The sequence below is a fragment of the Microcaecilia unicolor genome, chromosome 5, assembly GCF_901765095.1.
Source record: "Microcaecilia unicolor chromosome 5, aMicUni1.1, whole genome shotgun sequence".
In the NCBI taxonomy this organism is placed as follows: domain Eukaryota; kingdom Metazoa; phylum Chordata; class Amphibia; order Gymnophiona; family Siphonopidae; genus Microcaecilia; species Microcaecilia unicolor.
This window is the reverse complement of record NC_044035.1, coordinates 364,053,448-364,077,216: the sequence shown is the minus strand read 5'-3', so window position 1 is coordinate 364,077,216 and position 23,769 is coordinate 364,053,448. Positions and strand designations below refer to the sequence as shown.

Genomic DNA, 23,769 nt, shown 5'->3' with positions numbered 1-23,769 from the left:
CATCGAGATAAGGAAATGCATACACTCCCAGTCTGCGTAGCGATGCTGCGACTACTGCTAGACACTTTGTAAACACTCTGGGTGCAGATGCCAGGCCAAAGAGCAGTACACGATACTGAAAATGCTGTATTCCCAGCCGAAATCAGAGATGTATCGAGATGTGTGTGTAAGCATCCTTTAAGTCCAGAGAGCATAGCCAATCGTTCTCCTGAATCATGGGAAGAAGGGTGCCCAGGGAAGCCATCCTGAACTTTTCTCGGACTAGGAATTTGTTCAGGGTCCTTAAGTCTACTACTACTACTACTTAGCATTTCTATAGTGCTACCAGGGTTACGCAGCGCTGTACAAGTTTAAACATGGGGAAGGACAGTCCCTGATCAAGAGAGCTTACAATCTAAAGGTAACAAACTATGTAGTCAGTGTAGGTATCATGAATGGGGAAGGTGGTTAGGCGCCAAAAGCAAGGGAGAAGAGATGGGCTTTGAGTAAGGACTTGAAAATGGGCAGGGAGGGTGCATGGCGTATGGGCTCGGGAAGTCTGTTCCAGGCATAAGGTGATGCGAGGCAGAAGGGGCGGAGTCTGGCTTTCTAGCAGGGTGATGGTTGATTGTGGCATGGAGTAACTTGTCTCCCCTGTGGGGTTTTTCTCTTCTGTGGTGGTAGGTATATCTGAATTTCTGCCTCTGAGGTAAGCCTTTATTAATTTCTGTCACTAGTGAAGAAGGTTGTTTATAAAAGAAAAAAAAGGAAACTTTGTTTTTTTCCGTCCTTTTCTGCCTCTGAGGTAAACCTTTATTAATTTCTGTCACTAGTGAAGAAGGTTGTTTATGAAAAAGGAAACTGTTTTTCCCTCCTTTTCTGCCTCTGAGGTGAACCTTTTTTAATTCCTGTCTCTAGTGAAGAAGGTTGTTTAAACAAAACAAAAAAAGAAGAAACTTTGTGTTTCCTTCTCTCTCTTGCCTGTTACCTGATTTATTTTCCCACCTTTGGCAATGTATTCTAGGGGGCCGCTTGCAAAGTTTCTTTGAATGTTGCTGGCTGGCGGATTCTGATCTTGGACCCTTCTGAGCTGGTACCAGTTGCTTTGATTTTTTTTGTGGGGCATGGCTCGTGCCTGGATCACGAAACTCAGTTGTTTTTCTCTTCACGGTCCTAGACGGCGGCTGGTTCAGAGGGCAGCTCCGTTGCTGGAACTTGTACTTTTGCAGTTCGGAGGTCTTAGTCTGCCATTTCCAAAGTGGGGGAAGTCTCTCGCTGGCTATGTTTGGCTGCAGGCTCGGTCTTTTTAGTCCAGGGCTATTTTTTCATTCCTGTCAGCCTTATGCGGCTGTTGATCAGTTCCTTTCCAGACCGTCTGGTCTCTGCTGCTTGTGGCATCTTGCTTGAGATGCCCCTGCTATTTGATTCTTGTTTTGACAGCAGTTTTTCCTCCTTTCCTTAGGGAGGTTCTGGTTCTCTCATCCCCATGGATCCCTCCTGTCTGCTCTGGTTTGTCTGCAGGGTACTTTCTTTCTGGCGGGGGTCCGAGTTGCCCTTGGTGTGCAACTGCTAGCTCAAATCCCTCTTCTGAGTACCCTCGGGAGCCCCATTGTTGCCAGTCTTTTGCTTGGACTCAGTTCAGTGTCTCTTTATGGGAATGTGCCTTTTTAGGACTAGTTTGCCACAGCTCTTCCTTGCGCCCCTTGCTTTTGGGTGGGAGTTTTAGCCTGGCACAGGCGGATTTTGCCTTTTCTAGTTTCAGGCGCCTCTCTCCTGGCACATTTGGCACTCCTTCCTTTTTATTACTATTTAAAGATATATATTTTTATGGTTTATATAAGAAGTTGGACATCTTGTTTTAGTTATACATTTTTTAGGAAAAACTTGTTTCTGAATATAAGATTTCTATGTGCCATTTTATTTGTTTTATGTATTTAAAAAATATATTTTTTAAAGGAAAACATCATAAACTCCTTTAATTTACATGTACAACAGTTTGCCATTTTGTATATTTTTTGTTTTTATGTATGTGTACTTATTTATTTTAAAGGAACATATCATTTTTCACATACATCCTTTTAGTTTACATGTACATCTCTTAATTGCAGTTTAGATAATGTGTTAAGAAGGATTTGGAGCTTTTTTTAAATATATTTCTGGGAAGCTTTTAAGATTTTAATAGTCTTCCCACTCTAGACACCTTTAGTTTCAAAGTTCGTGTATGTGTTTAAGCATTTCAGTTCCAGTGACACCTGATGATGTCACCGGAACGCTTCCAAGATGGCTGCTGGAACGCATACATTTTTAGCGTTTTTTTACAGTTTTTAAGCACCAATTTTTAGTAAAAATTACATTTTTAAGAAGGGCATCACTCAGGGAAATAGATTCTGCGTTTTGTTTTTAATTTCATTTTTTTCATCCAAAAGGCCAATTCTTAATGTTTTTGAACTTCAGCTTTTAAAATAATGGAACATTTTTCTAAAACATTTTACTTCACTTTTCATAAGATTTTATATGGGTAAGGATTACATTTTAAGTAGTTTGTTTAATTTTAAGAAGGAGGATTTTCAGCACTGTAATAAATAATGGGCTGGTTCCAAGATGGCGAATCCCACACAGAGGTATGAAGCTGCTGCTCCACTTTCTGTGAGTAAACTACTGCTGAAGTAAGTTTTATTCCTTGCCTGCTTTTATTTTATTTATTTTATAGATAGATTTGGTCATTCCAGCAGTGCTTTTTAGACCCTCCACCTTTTACACCTTTGGTGTTTTAAGTTTTAGTTTTTAGTTTGCTACGCCAGCACTGCTCTTGCACTGCTTAGGAGTTTTACTGCTACTTACATTTAGCCCAATTTTTAACTGTTGTTCCACCTGTGCTCCATTTTACCATTTTAGCCTTATTCCAGATAATATTAGAAGTTTTTATCCTTCACCTAAATAAGGCACCTTTCACATTTACTGTTATGCCTTTATGCTACAGAGAAAAACCACACGGAGTGTGGAGGTGCCTATTTCCCCCTTTTTTTTGTTGTTTTATGCCTTTATGCTACGCCTTCAGGTCATCTTGGATGGTCAGTTTTGCTACCTGGGCTAAGCCTTCATTGTCCCTAGTTAGCTACGTTGATTTGAATTTTATATATGCTCTATTAGCATACGTTTCCTACGTCTTTTACCTATATATGTGTTTTTTAAAGTTTTTATCAATTAAAGTTTTATATTGATACTTATATATATATATATATATATGTTTTTTGTATATTTTACATATGGTTTGTTGTGAATTTTGTTGTACCAAATTATTTTTATTATGATTTTTTGATAAATCTTTTATTCTTCTGTTGTCTCTACCCCTGATGCTGTCTAATTGGTGACATGTGGGCACATCGGGTCTGTAAGAATAAAGAATCTGTTTGGACTTCCAGTGTCTGCTCTCTGTTTCTTCTTTCTGCTGTTGCAAGACACTAAGCGCCTCTTTTTTTTTTTTTTTTTTTACCTAGACCAAAATACCTACATTACTATGAAATGCAAATACAAGAAAGCTTGCCAAACACTATTATAGAATGTATTGCCCATATGCTAGTCAACTAAATTAGACTAGAAAACCTCTCTTACGTTGTATCTTGTGTCCAATCCACGGTGATTCAAAGGTTGCCTTTGCTGCAATTTTAAATCTGCATTCACATACAGTTTTGACCCTGGAACTGGAGAGGAGTACTGAAGGAAACCCATGCTCTGCATCACAAACGTTGACATTTTCTGAAATTCAAAGCAAACTTAGCTAACACCTGGAAAGATTCATTTTCTCCTAAATACACTGATCATCATTAAAACCTAAGAGGACAATAATCAAAGCCCTTTCCATGGCTACAATAGTAGCCCTACTTTAAACAAAAGTAAAGCTGGCTTAAAAAAGATTTAACAGTTACTTTAAAGCAGAGCTTCTCAACCCAATCCTCAGGGCACACCCAGCCAGTGGCGTACCTAGGTTGGCTGCCACCAGGGTGGGTCGCCGCTATGCCCCCCCCCCCTTGGTGCATCACCTCCCTCTCCCCAAAGTGCATCATCCTCACCACTTGGGGCTGCACAGAGAAGTGGCACGGCTATCGGCTCCGACAGTCCCCTGCCCCGGAACAGGAAGTAACATCAGAGGGGGCAGAGAACTGGCTGCGCCACTGCTCCATGCACCCCTTGCTGCCTGCACCCGAGGCGAACCGCCCTGCCCTTGGTATGCTACTGCACCCAGCCAATCAGTTTTTCACGATATCTACAATGAATTTGGTATGCAAATCTATCTCATGCATTTTCATAGTCAATACCCAGCGATTCAGGTTTTTAGGATAGAGAGTGCCAACCCAGCTATCAACATTACTCCAACAAAATAAACAAGCTAAAGAGTAGGGTGGAGATACATGTACCTTTGAGCAGAAATACAACTGCAACACAGCCAAAATTGAAAAATTCCACCACATTCAAACACAAGTGCTTATTGTAGTGAAATTTCTCGCCATGGAACACCTTGATAATGACATCAGGAGTGAAGAGATCCATAAACGGAAATGCTCATCATTAACTTGAAAAAAAAGGAATGTAAAATCACTACTGCTCATGTTGCCTAGATGACTGCAGAATTCTCAGTTGAACAACTGCCCCTTAAAATCGCAAATGTAATTACAACACAGTCACAAGGCACATAATTAAAAAACCCCCACAGACATTCCATCTAAAGTACAAAATAGCCACCTGCCAGAATAGATATTAATAGGGTCGATATTCAGAGCGATTTAACTGGCTCATTAAATCACTTGTTTGAGGTTATCCACTGATATTCAGTGGCATTTAACTAGTGCTAAACTCAAAGTCGACTATTTCATAGGCAGTCCTTGAGCTACTACTAAAAAAGGTGTGAGCAAATAAAAAAATATTCAGCACTTAACCACCTAAGTTAAGCAGCCAAACCTGACCATATAAAAATCAGTCCTATCTTTATGCAGTGTCGCTTATATGGTTAAGGAGAAATTAGACCTTACCTGCTAATTTGCTTTCCTTTAGTCCCTCCGGACCGGCCCAGGATTGAACTGATGGGTTGTGCACGCCTACCAGCAGGTGGAGACTGAGAAAAAAACTCTGACTCTAGAGAGCCAATAAGAGCCCTGGTTATGTGACCCTAGCCTCAGTATTTGAATAACAAAGCAGAAAGGAAAAGAAAGACCTATATTCTGTGCCATGAGGAATTCAAGCAGCCAGAAAGCACAAGAGAAACGTGCTTAAACTACGGCTTAGCCGTGACACTGGGCTCACCAACATCTCGGCTCAGAGCTGAGGTATGGCCAATTATGTACAGATTTATGTATTTCTTTAACTGTTCAACTTGCATAACATTATGAACTGTTTAACCTTTTAACTTGCAGAACATTATGTATTTCCTTTAACTGTCTAACTTGCAGAACAGCTCTGTAGACGACAGTTGAATATCTGTACACAGTAATATTGAATCTTGACTGAAAAATAGAACATGGGAGGGACCTGGGCCAGTCCGGAGGGACTAAAGGAAAGCAAATTAGCAGGTAAGGTCTAATTTCTCCTTCCTTAGCGTCCCTCTGGACCGGCCCAGGATTGGACTGATCAAAAGCAGTAGTCCTAAGGGAGGGACCACAGCAAACCCGCTGTGAGTACACGTGATGCAAAGATCGCCTCCTGACGACACTGGACATCCAGCCTGTAATGCTTACAGAAAGAATGGAGAGAGGACCAAGTTGCCGCCTTACAGATCTCCGCTGGAGGCATCAAGAAGCACTCCGCCCACGAGGCTGCCTGCTCTCATGTAGAATGAGCTTTAAGCGCCTCAGGAACTGGTCTGCCCGCCAACAGATAAGCAGACACTATCATCTCCTTGATCCACCGAGACAACATGGGCTTAGAAGCTGACAAGCCCTTGCGGCGACCAGCAAAAAGAAGAAAAAGACGGTCCGAGCGACGGAAGTCTTCCGTGACTGCGAGATATCGTTTAAGAACTCTCTTAACATCCAGAGTATGCAACTTCTGCTGCTCCTGTGTTCCGGAGGCCGATCCCAGAACAGGAAGAAAAACCGACTGGGACATATGAAAACGAGAAAGTACCTTAGGCAAAAGGAAGGAACCGGCTGAAGGACCACTCGCTCTTTAGAAAATTCCAGAAATGGAGATCTACAGGAAAAAGCTTGCAACTCTGAGACTCTTCTAGCTGACGCAATAGCCACCAAAAACACCGTCTTAAGCGTCAAGTCCTTCAGGGAACATGCTTGTAATGGCTCAAAAGGAGGCTTTGTTAGCTTTCCTTTGCTCTTTTTTTTTTTTAATACTGGCTGCCTTTCCCAAAGGCAATACACCTTTACTTGGAAAGGGTAGCCCTTCCCTTAGTTAAGGGAGATGGGGCAGTGGCGTAGCCAGACCTGACATTTTGGGTGGGCCCAGAGCTAATATGGGTGGGCACACACACTCACTCACTCTCACACACACTCTCTCTCTCTCGTTTTATATATATATATATATATATATATATATATATATTATCCTATATATTTAAATCTGTTTATTCTGGAACAAGACATAACTTAACACATCATATTATCCTATATAATAATTCTCACCTCCAACATTCTGAGGCTGCCTGGAACCGTGGTCTGCTAGGTGCTGTAGATCAAACTGACGTCATGAATCTCACTGATTGGCTGCACCTCGGGTGAAGTCACAAAGCAAGCAAACCTATGAGATGCTGCAGGACGTTTAATAGACAGGAGTGGAAGTGAGCAAAGCAAGTGTATGGTAAGCAAGGAAGCCCATTGGTTAATCTCTGTTTCCACTCCCCTACGCAGCCATCATTGGTATACACTCAAAAACAAGCTGCTGCTTCACATTGTCACATTGTCGTTTTTAAATTGTTGTTCCATCTGAAACAAGTCTAAGGCTGTTTCAACTGGATAGGCAGTGCCTTAAAACGTGGAGGACAAAAGGAGGGGGGAGACAGACAGACCCTGCAACCGGGAGGGAGGGAGGACCCTGCAACTGGGAAAAAGGGAGGAAGGAAGGAAGGGAGGGAAAGGGGGACCCCCCTGCAACTGGGAGACAGACCGGGGGTGGGGGGGGACAACAACCCTGGAACTGGGAGGGAGGGGGGGACCCTGGCACATACTCTCATTCTCACACACACACTCGCACCCAGTCTCACTCTCTCTCTGTCACACACACACACACTCGCACATTCACTCTCTCTCATACAGTCACTCACACACACACTCTCTCTCTCAAACATACACACTCCGAGGAAAACCTTGCTAGCGCCTGTTTCCTTTAAAACAGAAACGGGCCTTTTTTACTAGTATATATATATAGCCCTGTCCTACTTCCTACCCACCCCCTATGGAATTAAATTAAAAGGAGAAATTAGACCTTACCTGCTAATTTGCTTTCCTTTAATCCCTCCGGACCGGCCCACCTGCTGGAAGGCGTGCACAACCCATCAGTCCAATCCTGGGCCGGTCTGGCGGGATGCTAAGGAAAAAAACTTTTTTTTCATGCCCAACTCTGCACGCACCGGTCCACCCAGAGAAAACCGCCGGTGCCTACACTTTTTTTTTTTTTTTAATTTTAAACTAGGCACTGCAGAGACCATCCCAACCCAAAAACCCACCAAAATGAGAGAAAGACAACTTTTTTAAAATTAAGCTAGCTTGGCACTATTAAAATTTATTGTTGGGGAATTTTTGGGTGGGGATGGGCTCCTCATTGCCCTAGGCACTGGCAGTGAATCGTCTACCCCCCCCCCCCCCCATCCAGAAACCCACTACCAGACCACAGCCATCATTTTGATAACAAAAGAGTAATCAAAATGCTGGCAGGTCATGGTGGTGGGCTTCTGGGTGGGGGTGGGCTCTTCAATGCAGGGCAAAAAAAGGTATATTTTAATCATTAAATATATACATTTTTTGCCCTAGGCAATGAAGTGCTTACCCCACCCAGAAATTCCACAACAATAAATTTTAATAGTGCCCACCAGGCCCCAGCTAGCTTAATTTAAAAAAATTGACATGATTTTAAAATTATTATGTAAAAACCTCCAAAACGCATTTACAACAATTTTATTACCTGCTGCTCTGCTGGGCTGGCTGCTGCTGCTTGGCAGTAAAGTTACCTGGGGCCGACAGGAACTCGAGTCGATTCTGATATGATCTCTTCTCAATTCGAAGACTGAGTCCCGGCCAATTCCCACGTTTTTCCAGGGAGGGCAGGGCCAGGCTCGCACACCCTGCATGCGTGCATGTGGCCATGTGCAGCTATTTTTTCAGCCTGCCCTCCCTCAGGCTCAGATGCCACGAGCACGCCGCTGCGCACACACAGCCACCACGTCCGGATCATACCGCTACGCACCACATAGGATGGATATGTGGACAACCACGACGCATTCTGCCTCTCCTGAGTCTAAGGCTCTAAGCCCGAAGGTAGGTGGTGGCCTGATGATGTCTGAGCGCGCCAGCGCGGGTGCCCGCAAGTACGCTAGAGGCTGTGTGTGTGCGCGCTTGGGGGGTGAGCGGGCCTGAAATCAGAGCCACAGGACAGATCAGCTGCTGCCAGAGCGCCGCGGGTGCCGTCTCAGCCGTCACGCTAGGCTGCTGCTGCGGCAGTTGTGTGCGCGCTTAGGTGGGCAGGCCCACCCATAGCTATGCCCCTGAGATGGGGAGGAAAGGGGAGAGGGACTCGGGGCACCCGAGTGTAACACCCCAGAGGCTGAATACTAAGTTGCTTAGTATCAGGCAAACTCTAATAGAATTTCCTTGGCACAGAAGAAAGAAAAATAATATATTATTTATTTATTTATTGCATTTGTATCCCACATTTTCCCACCTCTTTGCAGGCTCAATGTGGCTTACAATACATCATGGATAGTGGAAATAAGAAGAGAATAGACATTTGTTATTACAGAAGGATTTTGGGTTACACGGTAATGGAATACATGATAGTAATATAACAGAAGGCATTATTAAACATTTCTGGGTATATGTGGGGAGTTTCAGATGTGTTGATCTATGTGGTATATCTTGTCAAAGAGATGGGTCTTCAGTAGTTTGCGGAAGTTGGTCAGTTCATAGATCGCTTTTAGGTTGCGTGGCAACCCGTTCCAGAATTGCGTGCTCATATAGGAAAAGGTTGATGCGTGCATTAATTTGTATTTTAGACCTTTACAGTTGGGGAAATGAAGATTAAGGAATGTGCGAGATGATTTTTTAGCATTCCTGGGTGGTAAGTCTATCAGGTCTGACATGTAGGCTGGGGTCTTGCTGTGGATGATTTTGTAAACTAGGGTACATACTTTGAACATGATGCGTTCTTTGAGTGGGAGCCAGTGTAGCTTCTCTTGTAGGGGTTTTGCACTTTGGTATTTTGATTTTCTGAATACGAGTCTGGCTGCCATGTTCTGGGCTGTTTGGAGTTTTTTGAGTATTTGTTCTCTGCAGCCAGCGTAGAGTGAGTTGCAGTAGTCTAGATGACTGAGTACTAATAATTGTACCAGATTACGGAAGACTGTCCTTGGGAAGAATGGTCTTACTCTTTTTAATTTCCACATTGGTTGGAACATCTTTTTGGTTGTGTTTTTCGCATGAAAAAATATAGCAAAAACTATACCACAAAGAGAGACTAATGAGCTCACTTCCTACCTGCTGGGAGACTGAGAAAATACTGAGGCTAGGTTCACATGACCAGGGCTCTTATTGGCTCTCTAGAGTCAGTTTTTTTCTCAGTCTCCACCTGCTGGTAGGTGTGCAGAACCCATCAGTCCAATCCTGGGCCGGTCCGGAGGGACGCTAAGGAAGTGGTGAATATCGCACTTAACCACATAAAAGATAGCCGGTCGCATAAACCCAGACATCCAGCACTGAATACCATGAATAACGCCCCCGGTGACTAATAAAACACTCACTGCCACTGACTGAATATCGACCCCAAAATATGAATGAGCAAAAACAAAAGGGTAACAGCAGTGGAGCTCTTAATTTTGGTTGTTCTACTACTATAGTACTGTTCACAGGTATGTGTCTTTACCCCATTCTTTAGCTTGTGTATTTTATCAGAGCAGTGGCGTAGCAAGGGCGGGGCGGTGGGGGCGGTCCACCCCGGGTGTCATCGGGTGAGGGGGTGCTCCGCTCCCGCTGCTCCGAGTTTAAAAAAAAATTTTTCGAAGCGCCGGAGAGTGGCAGGCAGCGTGCCTCGCGTCTGCCCTGCTAGTAAAGAAAATCTCGCTGACGTCGTCGTCCTTCCCACACTAAGTCCCGCCCGCCTGCCCTTGCGGTAATAGGAAGTTTCCTCAGAGGGGGGCGAGACTCAATGTGGGAAGGGCGACGACGTCAGCGAGATCTTCTTTACTAGCAGGGCAGACGCAAGGCGCGCTGCCTGCCACTTTCCGGCGCTTCGAAAAAATTTTTTTTAAAGCAGGACAGGGTAGGAGAACGGATCTCGGGTCGGGGATTCAGAGGGGAGAAGGGGATTGGGGAGGGGTGGGGGCGCTCAGAGGGGTGCTTAAAGGGGATTAGGGAGGGTGGGAGAGCATCAAGGAGGGGAGAAGGGGATTGGGGAGGGGGGACCTCAGAGCAGTGCTTAAAGGGGGTTAGGGAGGGTGGGGGAGCTCAGAGAGGGGAGAAGGGGATTGGGGAAGGGTGGGGGAGCTCAGAGAGGGAGAAGGGGATTGGGGAAGGGTGGGGGACCTCAGAGGGGTGCTTAAAGGGGATTAGGGAGGGTGGGTGCTCAGAGAGGGGAGAAGGGGATTGGGGGGGGGAGGGGAGTGCTCAGATGGGAGAAGGGGTCTGAAGCTGGAACTGGGGTCTGACAAGGGGGCAGGAGGGAAAATGGGTCCATGCCTGGGGCAGGTGGGAGAATGGGTCTGGGGCTGAAAGGGGGGGATGCAAGGCATGTGGTGGATGAAAGGGACTGGAACTGGGGGCTGAAAAGAGGGGGCAGAGAGAGAGAGGGGACAGATCCTGGATGGAGGGGGGCACGTGAGGGAGGGCAGACCCTGGACGGATGGGAGAGGGAGGGCAGACGGATTGAAGGGTCAGAGAGAAAGGGCAGATGGTGGGTGGAAGGGGAGAGAGAAAGAGGGCAGACTGCGGCAAATGGTGGATGGAAGGGGCAGAGATAGAGGGCAGATGTTGATGGAAGGGGGAGAGAGAGATGGCAGACTGGGGCAGATGGTGCATGAAAGGGGCAGAAGTGGATGGAAGGGAGAGAGGGCAGACAGTGGATGGAAGGAGCAGAGAGAGAGGGCAGACACTGGATGGCAGAGAGAGAGCAAAGACAGATGCTGGATAGAGGGAAGACAGTGAAAAGATGAGGAAATCAGAAACCAGAGACAACGAACTGTAAATATATATTTTTATTTTTTTGCTTTAGGATAAAGTATTGTAGCTGTGTTAATAAATGTTTATAATAGAACATGTAAATAAGATAATCTTTTTATTGGACTAATTTTAATACATTTTACTTTCAAAACCCCCTTCCTCAGGTCAGGATAGGACACTGTAACAGTACTATACTGAATTGACCTGAGGAAGGAGGTTTTGGCCTCTGAAAGCTAAATGTATTAGTCCAATAAAATGATATTATTTGTTAATTTGTAAAGTGGTGATTGGTATTTGTTAGTTTTTTCAAATTTACATCTGCTGTCTTTATATTTTGCACAGTACTAGAGGACATTTTCTGTTTCTGTGGTGTTGCATTGTATGCAGAGTCTGGCATCGGGGGTTCAGTTTAATTTTTGTCTAAATAGAAAGTTTATGATTATTTATTCTATAGTGGATTAGGGTGTATCTGTGTTTGTGAAAAAGACATGGCTTTCGGTTGGCATTGACTGCAGGATTGACGATCTGTACTAATCTGTCTGTTTTCGTTTTACAATAGGTGAATTAATGTTCTAGTGCTCACTGTAGTGTTTAAGATGCATTCCTTTTCCTTGTGTGACTCGTACAAATTACTGCTTATGGTATGGTAGAATTGCTCTATAGGTCCTGAGTGTTTTGTATTCTCGGTATGCCTAGTACTGGATTTCGGGGGGGGGGGGGGGGGGTTAAAAAATGACCGGCCCCGGGTGTCAACTACCCTAGCTATGCCACTGTATCAGAGTAATGTGATTGCTGGGTAGCACACTTCAGAGAAGCTGTTAAATCTTTATAGCTAGCTTTACTTTTGCTTAAAATAGAGCTGCTGTTTTTTTTATAAGGAGTAAAGGCATATCTACTATAATAATTTGCTCCTTCAACGTTCGAATGTGTCTCACTGGAATCGTAACTTCTTCTGACGTCACTGGCCCGCACTAGAACCCTGCTTGCCTGACGTCAGGAGATGTTACTACTCCTAGCAGGGAGGCGGGAAGCACGCGACTACAATAACGACAGTGATAGCTGGATGGCACCGGCAAACAAGAACACTGACAGCTGAACAGCATCGGACAACGGTGGGCAACAACAGTGGGAGCCGCTTCAGAGAACAGAACGGCAGCGGCCAAAACAGGTAACCCACAAACTGGAACTCCCTCCATTCGAATTTTAAAACTCATCTTCACTTACCAAGTCGGGTTGACGGCGGCCGGCAGCAGAGGTAAAAGGAGTGCAGGCTCGGCCCTTCACTCTCTCTCAGCTCTGGTCCCGCCCTTGCAGAAACAGGAAATGAGGGCTGGACCACAGCTGAGAGAGAGTGAAGGGGCGAGCCTGTACGCCTTTTACCGCTGCCGACGGCTGCCATCACCCCGACTTGGTAAGTGAACATGACTTCTAAAATTTGGAGGGAGGGGTGCTGGAACTGGAAGGGAGGGACGACGACCCTGGAACTGGGAGAGAGGGGGACCCTGAAACTCAGAGAGAGGGGGACCCTGGAACTCGGAGGACGGGAACCTGAAACTCGGAGGGAGGAGGGAACCTGAAACTCAGAGGGAGGGAGGACCCTGAAACTCGGAGGGAGGGAGCCTGGAACTGGGAGGGAGGGAGGGACCCTGAAACTCGGAGGGAGGGAGGGAGACAGGGGGACGACGACCCTGGAACTCAGAGGGAGGGAGGGGACGACCCTGGAACTCGGAGGGGGGGGCGCCCCTGGCACACACTCAATCTCACACACACACTCTCTCTCTCTCTCTCACAGACACACTCGCACCCAGTCTCACTCTCTCTCTCTCATAGTGCTGGGCAGACTTATACGGTCTGTGCCAGAGCCGATGGTGGGAGGTGGGACTGGTGGGTGGGAGGCAGGGATAGTGCTGGGCAGACTTATACGGTCTGTGCCAGAGCCGGTGGTGGGAGGCAGGGATAGTGCTGGGCAGACTTATACGGTCTGTGCCAGAGCCGGTGGTGGGAGGCAGGGATAGTGCTGGGCAGACTTATACGGTCTGTGCCAGAGCTGGTGGTGGGAGGCGGGGATAGTGCTGGGCAGAGTTATACGGTCTGTGCCAGAGCCGATGGTTGGGAGGCGGGGATAGTGCTGGGCAGACTTATACGGTCTGTGCCCTGAAGAGCACAGGTACAAATCAAAGTAGGGTATACACAGAAAGTAGCACATATGAGTTGTCTTCTTGGGCAGACTGGACGGACCGTGCAGGTCTTTTTCTGCCGTCATCTACTATGTTACTATGTTATACACACACACTCGCACATTCACTCTCTCTCAAACAGTCATTCTCACACATACTCTCTCAAACATACACACTCCGAGGAAAACCTTGCTAGCGCCCATTTCTTTCAGAAACGGGCCTTTTTTACTAGTGAATGATAAGTTGCTTTGGAAAGCGCAATTCAAATCTTATAAATTAAGAACTGTTAAGGTTAGATGTTCTTATTATGCTAAGATGATTAGCTCTGCTCATTTAAACACTAGGAAATTGTTTTGTGAGGGGTTTGCTTTGTCTGTCTCTGGATAGCACTAATCAAATTTCATGTCTTACAGCCATTTACACACAGAAGTGTACACATGCACATGGATTGGAATCTAATATAATAATTTGTACCGTCAACGTTCCACGGCTGGCTGGCTGGGTTTGTAACATCCTGACATCAGCAAGCCTCCAGCGTCCCTTCCCTCTCACTGTCCCGCCCTCGCGTAAAGACGAAATGATGTTAGAGGGCAGAACAGTGAGAGGGAAGGGAACGCTGGAGGCAAGCTGACGTCAGGATGTTACGAACGCAAGCAAGACAAGTGAAGGCAACGGAACGCTGGACATGGAGGGGAGGACAGAATCGAGGGACATGGAGGGGAGGAGAGGTCAGGGCAGAGGAGAATTGACATGGAGGGGATGGGAGGTGAGGGGAGAATCCCGGGACATGGAAGGCAGGGGAGGGCAGAGGAGAATCACTGGACATGGAGGGGAGGCAAAGGCAGAGGAGAATTGATGGACATGGATAGGATGGGAGGAGTGGAGAGAATCGCGGGACACGGATGGGAGGGCAGGGTAGAGGACAATCGCTGGGCATGGAGGGGAGGTCAGAATCGCAGGATTTGGAGGGAAGGGCAGAGGAGAATCGCTGGACATGAAAGGGAGGGCAGAGGAGAATCGCTGGACATGGAGGGGACCCCAGAATCGCGGGACACGAAAGGGAGGGCAGGGCAGAGGAGAATCGCTGGATATGGAGGGGAGGCCAGAATCGCGGGACACAGAGGGGACATCAGGGCACAAGAGAATCGCTGCACATGGAGGGGCAGTCAGAATTGCGGGACATGGAGGGGAGAGAGGAGAAATCGCTTCGACGAGAGCCTTAAAAACATAATCACCATTACAAGATAGCCTTGCTAGCGCCCGTCATTTTTTTTGAGAAACGGGCCTTTTTTACTAGTATTCTATAAATGTAAGCATGTGAATGGTTATAGAATGAGGGGATAAAGCATAATTACTTACCTGTAGCAGGTGTTCTCCAAGGATAGCAGGCATATATTATCACATGTGGTTGATGTCACCCACAGAGCCCAGTGCAGACACTGCCATAGTGCACTGTCACTTTAAAACTTTGAGGCAGTGCCCCCACTGTGTATGTGTGGGTGCCTTCCCACCTGATGCTCAAGTGTGGGACCAACAGCATAGTATAAAAGCTATGAAGACAACTCCAATGGAAGGCGAGAAGAATGCGAGAAGGAGACATTATGTCTTACCTGATAATTTTCTTTCCTTTAACCACAGCAGATTAATCCAGAGACTTGTGGGTTGTGACCATCTACCAGCAGGTAGCGATAGCACTGAACTTTGTCTTACAGGACGGTACGCTCCTTGGTTAGTCAGTATTTTTCATAACAAAGAAGAATAAGGAGTCATAATAGATCACCTTCCTCACAGAGAAGCAGAATGAACAGTAGAACACAGCAAAAACTTTTAACACCAAATGAGCCATTACCATAAACACAGAAATGAACAAACCATGAGAACAGAGCACTGAAGAAGGGTGGGGTTCTGGATTCTTTTGCTGCAGTTAAAGGAAAGAAAATTATCACGTAAAACATAATTTCTCCTTCCTTAGCACCTGCAGCAGATGAATCCAGATACTTGTGGGATATAGCAAAGCAGTCCTCATGTAGACTGGGAATCTGAAACTCCTGCAAAGAGCACCAAATGGCAGAAAGAGGAGTCTGCTCGAGCCACAAAATCCAGATGAAAATGCTTGGAAAAGGAAGAAATGAGGACCAAGTAGCTGCTTTACATAAGCCATCCAACATCCAAGTAACACAGTAGCCACATAAGCAGGCAAAGCTGCTGTAAGCCTTTTTTTTTTTTTTACCTCCGAACAGGAACCACAGAAACGAGGACAGGCGTCCTCCAATCCGCACTGGACCATGGATCAGGACCCCGTCATTGGGTACGAGACCCTGAGGGAGGACCGGAGGGCGCACCTCCGGGACGGCGGTCTCTGCGAAAGGAATGCTGCTTGGGGGAGAAGTTCCTCTTGAAGGAAGAGGGGGCAGAGGAGCCCGACTTGCCCGGGCGGTACCGACGGGCTTCCTGAAACCGTCCTCTGGAGTTACCGGGGTGAGCACTGGCCCGAGCCCTGACCTCTGGTAACCTCTTGCCCTTAGACGTGCCGAGATCGGTCACAATTTTGTCCAGCTCGACCCCAAAGAGCAGCTTGCCTTTAAAAGGCAACTTAGCCAGGCGGGACTTAGAGGCGTGGTCAGCAGACCAATGCTTCAGCCAAAGCCACCGCCGCGCAGAGACTGTCTGAGCCATACCTTTAGCTGAGGCTCTCAAGACATCATACAGTAAGTCTGCCAAATAAGCCAAGCCCGATTCCAGGGCCGGCCAATCAGCCCTCAAGGAAGGATCCGAAGGGGAAGCCCGCTGCACAATCGTCAGGCACGCCCTGACCACATAGGAGCCGCAAACTGAGGCCTGCAAACTTAAGGCAGCCGCCTCGAAGGACGACCTTAAGGCCGTCTCCAATCTTCTGTCTTGGGCGTCCTTTAGGGCCGTGCCACCTTCCACTGGCAACGCCGTTTTCTTAGTCACCGCAGTGATTAAAGAATCCACGATAGGCCAAAGAAAGGCCTCCCGTTCACTTTCAGGCAAAGGATAGAGGCAGGGCATAGCCCTAGCCACTTTGAGGCTCGCTTCCGGGACATCCCATTGAGCCGAAATTAAGGTGTGCATGGCATCATGCACGTGGAAGGTTCTAGGCGGGCGCTTCGTCCCCAGCATAATGGCGGAGCCAACAGGGGCTGAGGGAGAGACGTCCTCTGGAGAGGAAATCTTCAAAATGCTCATGGCCTGCACTAACAGGTTGGGCAAATCCTCTGAGCGAAAGATCCGCGCTGCAGAGGGGTCATCCGCTCCATCTGAGCGGGAATCCGTCTCCTCCAAGGAATCCCCAAAGGACCGTTGGGAGAACTCAGATACGCTGCCCTCATCTACATCAGAGGAGACAGAGTCCTCTAAGGCCTGGGAATCCACCCGAGGGCGTTTACTTCCGGGGGCCTCAACCCCTTTATCGGCCAAAGGAGCAGGGGCAGCGTTTTGCATAAGGAAGGCCTGATGCAGCTGCAAAATAAACTCGGGGGAGAAACCCCCCAGACTGTGCACTTCAGCAGCCTGGGCCACAGCCCTAGACGCACCCTCAACTGTGGAGAAACATGCTGCGCATCCAAGATGGTGTCCGGCGCGACACTCCGCGAAGGAGCCGCGCGGGAAGAACGGTGCTTAACTTTAGCCGCTTTTTTGCCGTCGCCCAAATCAAGGGCGGCTATGGCATTAACGTCTCACAGCTCAAGGGCGGCCCAGGAAGAAGCCGTCCGAGCAGAGTGGCCGGCCAAGATGGCGGAGGCGAGCAGCGGGGGATGGGCGTTTATGGCGGGAAAAACTGCCACACCGGAGGAAGAACCGGGACACTGACCGGCCTCCAAACTGACACCCAACAAGGGCGAATCAGACTTTAAGACCCCCGCATCCCCGCTAGAAGCGCACACGCAGTCCGGGGAGCGATTCTTCGCACCCTCGCCCTCCGACGCCATAGGCCACGTGGAGATCGATCGGGGAACCCCCTGCCCGCTATAAAAAGGTAAAAATTACCTGCTTCTCGCTCCGAGCTGTAATGAACTGGTGTCCCAGTGAGTAGCTGCAATAAACGTTTAAATAAACGTTGAAATAAACGCCCTTAAGGACGTCCAAAATTTTTTTTTTTTAACGGAGCCAGCGGGAGGGGGGAGAAAAGGAGGGACCTGGCACCACCAGGTTTGCACTTGCTCAAGAAGAGCCCTCAACCCCAGGTACTCAACAAAACCTAAAAATTAGGCTTGGAGACCTAGCCAGAGCTGCTGCTGTGTGTGACCACCACCTGCTGAGATAGAGAACATACTGAGGAGTTTCCCGCAGCACATGACCACATATAGGGAGGCAAAAGGATTGCTCTCTATCTCCACCTACTGGTAGATGGACACAACCCACCAGTCTATGGATTGATCAGCATGATGATATGGAACCCCTTTTTAAACTCTGCTAAGCTAACCGCCTTCACCACGTTCTCCGGAAACGAATTCCAGAGTTTAATTATGCGTTGGGTGAAGAAAACGTTTCTCCGATTTGTTTTAAATTTACTACACTGTAGTTTCATTGCATGCCCCCTAGTCCTAGTATTTTTGGAAAGTGAGAACAGATGCTTCACATCCACCTGTTCCACTCCACTCATTATTTTATATACCTCTATCATGTCTCCCCTCAGCCGTCTCTTTTCCAAGCTGAAAAGCCCTAGCCTCCTTAGTCTTTCTTCATAGGGAAGTCGTCCCATCCCCGCTATCATTTTAGTCGCCCTTCGCTGCACCTTTTCCAATTCTACTATATCTTTCTTGAGATGCGGCGACCACAATTGAACACAATACTCAAGGTGCGGTCGCACCATGGAGCGATACAACGGCATTATAACACCCTCACACCTGTTTTCCATACCTTTCCTAATAATACCCAACATTCTATTCGCTTTCCTAGCTGCAGCAGCACACTGAGCAGAAGGTTTCAGTGTATTATCGACGACGACACCCACATCCCTTTCTTGGTCCATAACTCCTAAAGTGGAACCTTGCATGACGTAGCTATAATTCGGGTTCTTTTTTCACACATGCATCACCTTGCACTTGCTCACATTAAACGTCATCTGCCATTTAGCCGCCCAGTCTCCCAGTCTCGTAAGGTCCTTCTGTAATTTTTCAGTATTCAAATGTGCATTCTGAGGGATGGACAGTTGTTTAGGAGCGATGCACAAAAAGGTTCACCTACCTGATCAACATCTCCCCACAGCAGTTTTGCAAAAAAAGCTACACCTCGCTTTCATACAAGCAGTTTGTATATGTGTATGAAAGCCATGTGTACTACACGCTAAAACAGCCACACTTAGCGATTTCACTGCTCTGCGTATGCCCTGGCAGCCTTCCCTACAGAGATGTACAGTAAAAGTCCGTGCAGCTCATTTTCATAAGATTTCTTTCAAGAATCGCCCACTATTTCCACCTCGATAACTTACTGGGGTGGAAATAGCAGGCGGTTCTTTCTGGTAACATAAGTGCATTGGCCTCTCAGTACCAATGAATGTGCCTGACTAGACTGCCACTATGAGAAAGCAAGTAATTCCTGTAGGCAGCAAGTGTTGCCCCTGCGTCATGCGTTCACACCTCTGGTCAGCCAGAAGTAGCCATATCTGGGCAGAGAACCCAAGAAAAGCATTGGCTGCTGAGCCACTGGACTGGTCTCCAATAATAGGGATTAATCCTACTGCACAGCTTTTGTCGCAACACACTGTAGAATCTGATGTGCTGAAATCCCCCCTCCCCCAGAAACAAGTTATATAAGCTCAGGATTTGTTTTCTATTATCTCTCTCGTATTAAGCTCTCTACAGTGATTTAGCTAAAAGTGTAACACAAATTCACTACTAAAAAGAGGATACGCACATATAGCTGGTATGAAAAGGTCAGAATAAGCTGCACGCTCAGTACTTGCTCTGTGGGTTGCAAAGGAAGCTCTAATTTAAAATGTAACATGTCCATTTTTCCATCCTGATTCTTGTCTTCTTCTCTAGCCTAATAGACATAAGAAGCACATGAGAAACAGTACCATGGTTAGTGTAAGTGTAACTATACTTCAGCTCAACTGACAGTTACTAGCACAGACTGAATAACCAACTTCCAAATGACATTTTGAAGGACACTTAAATGAATGTAGCAAAATGCATTTGGTTGCTAAAAATTAGGTACAAGGATAAAGTGAATGATACATACCTGTAGCAGGTGTTCTCCGAGGACAGCAGGCTGATTGTTCTCACGACTGGGTGACGTCCGCGGCAGCCCCCACCAACCGGAAGAAGCTTCGCGGGCGGTCCGCACGCAGGGCACGCCCACCTCGCATGCGCGGCCGTCTTCCCGCCCGTGCGCGACCGTTCCCGCCAGTTGAATGACAAGCAAAAATGATTAAAACGCAACTCCAAAGGGGAGGAGGGAGGGTAGGTGAGAACAATCAGCCTGCTGTCCTCGGAGAACACCTGCTACAGGTATGTATCATTCACTTTCACCGAGGACAAGCAGGCTGCTTGTTCTCACGACTGGGGTATCCCTAGCTCTCAGGCTCACTCAAAACAAGAACCCAGGTCAATTGAACCTCTCAACGGCGAGGGTATAACAGAAATTGACCTACGAAGAACAACTAACTGAGAGTGCAGCCTGACCAGAATAAATTCGGGTCCTGGAGGGTGGAGTTGGATTTACACCCCAAACAGATTCTGCAGCACCGACTGCCCGAACCGACTGTCGCGTCGGGTATCCTGCTGGAGGCAGTAATGTGATGTGAATGTGTGGACAGATGACCACGTCGCAGCCTTGCAAATCTCTTCAATAGTGGCTGACTTCAAGTGGGCCACTGACGCTGCCATGGCTCTAACACTATGAGCTGTGACATGACCCTCAAGAGCCAGCCCAGCCTGGGCGTAAGTGAAGGAAATGCAATCTGCTAGCCAATTGGAGATGGTGCGTTTCCCGACAGCGACCCATAGCCTGTTAGGGTCGAAAGAAATAAACAATTGGGCGGACTGTCTGTGGGGCTGTGTCCGCTCCAAGTAGAAGGCCAATGCTCTCTTGCAGTCCAATGTGTGCAACTGACGTTCAGCAGGGCGGGTATGCGGCCTGGGGAAGAATGTTGGCAAGACAATTGACTGGTTAAGATGGAACTCCGACACCACCTTCGGTAGGAACTTTGGGTGGGTGCGGAGCACTACTCTGTTGTGATGAAATTTGGTATATGGAGCATGAGCTACCAGGGCTTGAAGCTCACTGACCCTACGAGCTGAAGTAACTGCCACCAAGAAAATGACCTTCCAGGTCAAGTACTTCAGATGGCAGGTATTCAGTGGCTCAAAAGGAGGTTTCATCAGCTGGGTGAGGACGACGTTGAGATCCCATGACACTGTAGGAGGCTTGATAGGGGGCTTTGACAAAAGCAAGCCTCTCATGAATCGAACGACTAAAGGCTCTCCAGAGATGGCTTTACCTTCCACACGATAATGGTAAGCACTAATCGCACTAAGGTGATTCCTTACTGAGTTGGTCTTAAGGCCAGACTCTGATAAGTGCAGAAGGTATTCAAGCAGGTTCTGTGCAGGGCAAGAGCGAGGTTCTAGGGCCTTGCTCTCACACCAAACGACAAACCTCCTCCACTTGAAAAAGTAACTCTTTTTAGTGGAATCCTTCCTAGAGGCAAGCAAGACACGGGAGACACCCTCAGACAGACCCAACGCGGTGAAGTCTACGCCCTCAACATCCAGGCCGTGAGAGCCAGGGACTGAAGGTTGGGGTGCAGCAACGCCCCGTCGTTCTGCGAGATGAGAGTCGGAAAACACTCCAATCTCCACGGTTCTTCTGAGGACAACTCCAGAAGAAGAGGGAACCAGATCTGACGGGGCCAAAAGGGCGCTATCAGAATCATGGTGCCGTGGTCTTGCTTGAGCTTCAGTAAGGTCTTCCCCACCAAAGGTATGGGAGGATAAGCATACAGGAGGCCGGTCCCCTAATGAAGGAGAAAGGCATCCGACGCTAGCCTGCCGTGTGCCTGTAGTCTGGAACAGAACAGAGGCAGCTTGTGGTTGGTCTGAGAGGCGAAAAGGTCCACCGAGGGGGTGCCCCACTCTCGGAAGATCTTGCGTACCACTCTGGCATGAAGCGACCACTCGTGCGGTTGCATGACTCTGCTCAGTCTGTCGGCCAGACTGTTGTTTACACCTGCCAGGTATGTGGCTTAGAGGAGCATGCCGAACTGGCAAGCCCAACGCCACATTCCGACGGCTTCCTGACACAAGGGGCAAGATCCGGTGCCCCCCTGCTTGTTGGTGTAATACATTGCAACCTGATTGTCTGTCCGAATTTGGATAATTTGGTAGGACAGCCGATCTCTGAAAGCCTTCAGCGCGTTCCAGATCGCTCGGAGCTCCAGGAGGTTGATCTGCAGATCCTTTTCCTGGAGGGACCACAGACCCTGGGTGTGAAGCCCATCGACATGAGCTCCCCACCCCAGGCGAGATGCATCTGTCGTCAGCACTTTCGTGGGCTGCGGAATTTGGAATGGACGTCCCAGGGTCAAATTGGTCCAGATGGTCCACCAGAGCAGTGAAGTGCGGCAACTGGTGGAGAGGCGGATGACATCTTCTAGATTCCCGGTGGCTTGAAACCACTGGGAAGCTAGGGTCCATTGAGCAGATCTCATGTGAAGACGAGCCATGGGAGTCACATGAACTGTGGAGGCCATATGACCCAGAAGTCTCAACATCTGCCGAGCTGTGACCTGCTGAGACGCTCTGGTCTGCGAAGCTAGGGACAGGAGGTTGTGGGCCCTCGCTTCGGGAAGGAAGGCCTGAGCTGTCTGGGTATTCAGCAGAGCTCCTATGAATTCCAGAGACTGGGTTGGCTGGAGATGGGACTTTGGGTAATTTATCACAAACCCCAGCAGCTCCAGAAGTTGAATAGTGCACTGCATAGACCGGAAGGCTCCTGCCTCCGAGGTGCTCTTGACCAGCCAATCGTCGAGATATGGGAACACGTGCACTCCCAGCTTGCGTAGGTACGCCGCTACCACCACGAGACACTTTGTGAACACTCGTGGGGCAGAGGCGAGCCCAAAGGGCAGCACACAATACTGAAAGTGCCGTGCGCCCAGGCGGAATCTGAGATACTGTCTGTGAGCTGGCAGTATCGGGATGTGCGTGTATGCGTCCTTTAAATCCAGGGAACATAGCCAATCGTTTTTCTGAATCATTGGCAGAAGGGTGCCCAAGGAAAGCATCCTGAACTTTTCTTTGACCAGGAATTTGTTCAGGCCTCTCAGGTCTAGGATGGGACGCATCCCCCGTTTTCTTTTCCACAAGGAAGTACCTGGAATAGAATCCCTGCCCTTCTTGCCCGGGTGGTACGGGCTCGACCGCATTGGCGCTGAGAAGGGCGGAGAGTTCCTCTGCAAGTACCTGCTTGTGATGGGAGCTGAAGGATTGAGCTCCCGGAGGACAATTTGGTGGCAGGGAGGCCAGATTTAGGGCGTATCCGCACCGCACTATTTGGAGAACCCACTGGTCGGAGGTTATGAGAGGCCACCTTTGGTGAAAAAATTTTAACCTCCCCCCGACCGGTAGATCGTCCGGTACGGACACTTTGAGGGCGGCTATGTTCCCGTGGATCCAGTCAAAAGCCCGTCCCCGGCTTTTGCTGTGGAGGCGCAGGGGGCTGCTTAGGCGCACGCTGTTGACAAGAACGAGCGCGCTGGGGCTGCCCTGTGCCTGACGAGGCCTTCGGGCCGGCTGGGTGTACCTACGCTTCGCAAAAGAATAGGGCACAGCCTGCCGGGTCCGGGAAAAACGTCCACCTGCTGAGGTGGATGCTGAAGGCGCCCGGTGGGAGAGCTTGTCGAGAGCGGTTTCCCGCTGGTGCAGTTGGTCCACCAGCTGCTCGACCTTCTCACCAAAAATATTATCCCCCCGGCAAGGGACGTCGGCCAGTCTCTGCTGGGTGCGGTTGTCCAGGTCAGAGGCACGCAGCCATGAGAGCCTGCGCATCACTATACCTTGGGCCGCAGCACGAGATGCCACGTCACAGGTGTCATAGATACCCCTGGACAGGAACTTTCTGCACGCCTTCAGCTGCCTGACCACCTCCTGATAAGGCCTGGACTGCTCCAGCGGGAGCTTATCGACCAGGTCCGCCAGTTGCTTCACATTGTTCCGCATGTGGATGCTCGTATAGAGCTGGTATGACTGGATGCGGGTCACGAGCATGGAGGATTGGTA

At 48.2% G+C, this 23,769-nt stretch overlaps 1 protein-coding gene across 3 annotated transcripts in view; it reads right to left on the bottom strand.

The window, feature by feature from the left end:
* TMEM231 (transmembrane protein 231) overlaps positions 1-23,769 on the bottom strand; it is a 65,287-nt gene that overhangs the window by 33,348 nt on the left and 8,170 nt on the right. For 2 of the 3 annotated variants that reach the window (XM_030204689.1, XM_030204690.1), the window contains 2 exons: positions 19,403-19,531; positions 3,592-3,735 (listed from right to left, as the gene is read on the bottom strand). In XM_030204689.1, the coding sequence (XP_030060549.1) occupies positions 3,592-3,735; positions 19,403-19,531 (273 nt within the window). The remainder of the gene's footprint in view (positions 1-3,591; positions 3,736-19,402; positions 19,532-23,769) is intronic. The other variant, XM_030204691.1, reaches the window with a different exon arrangement.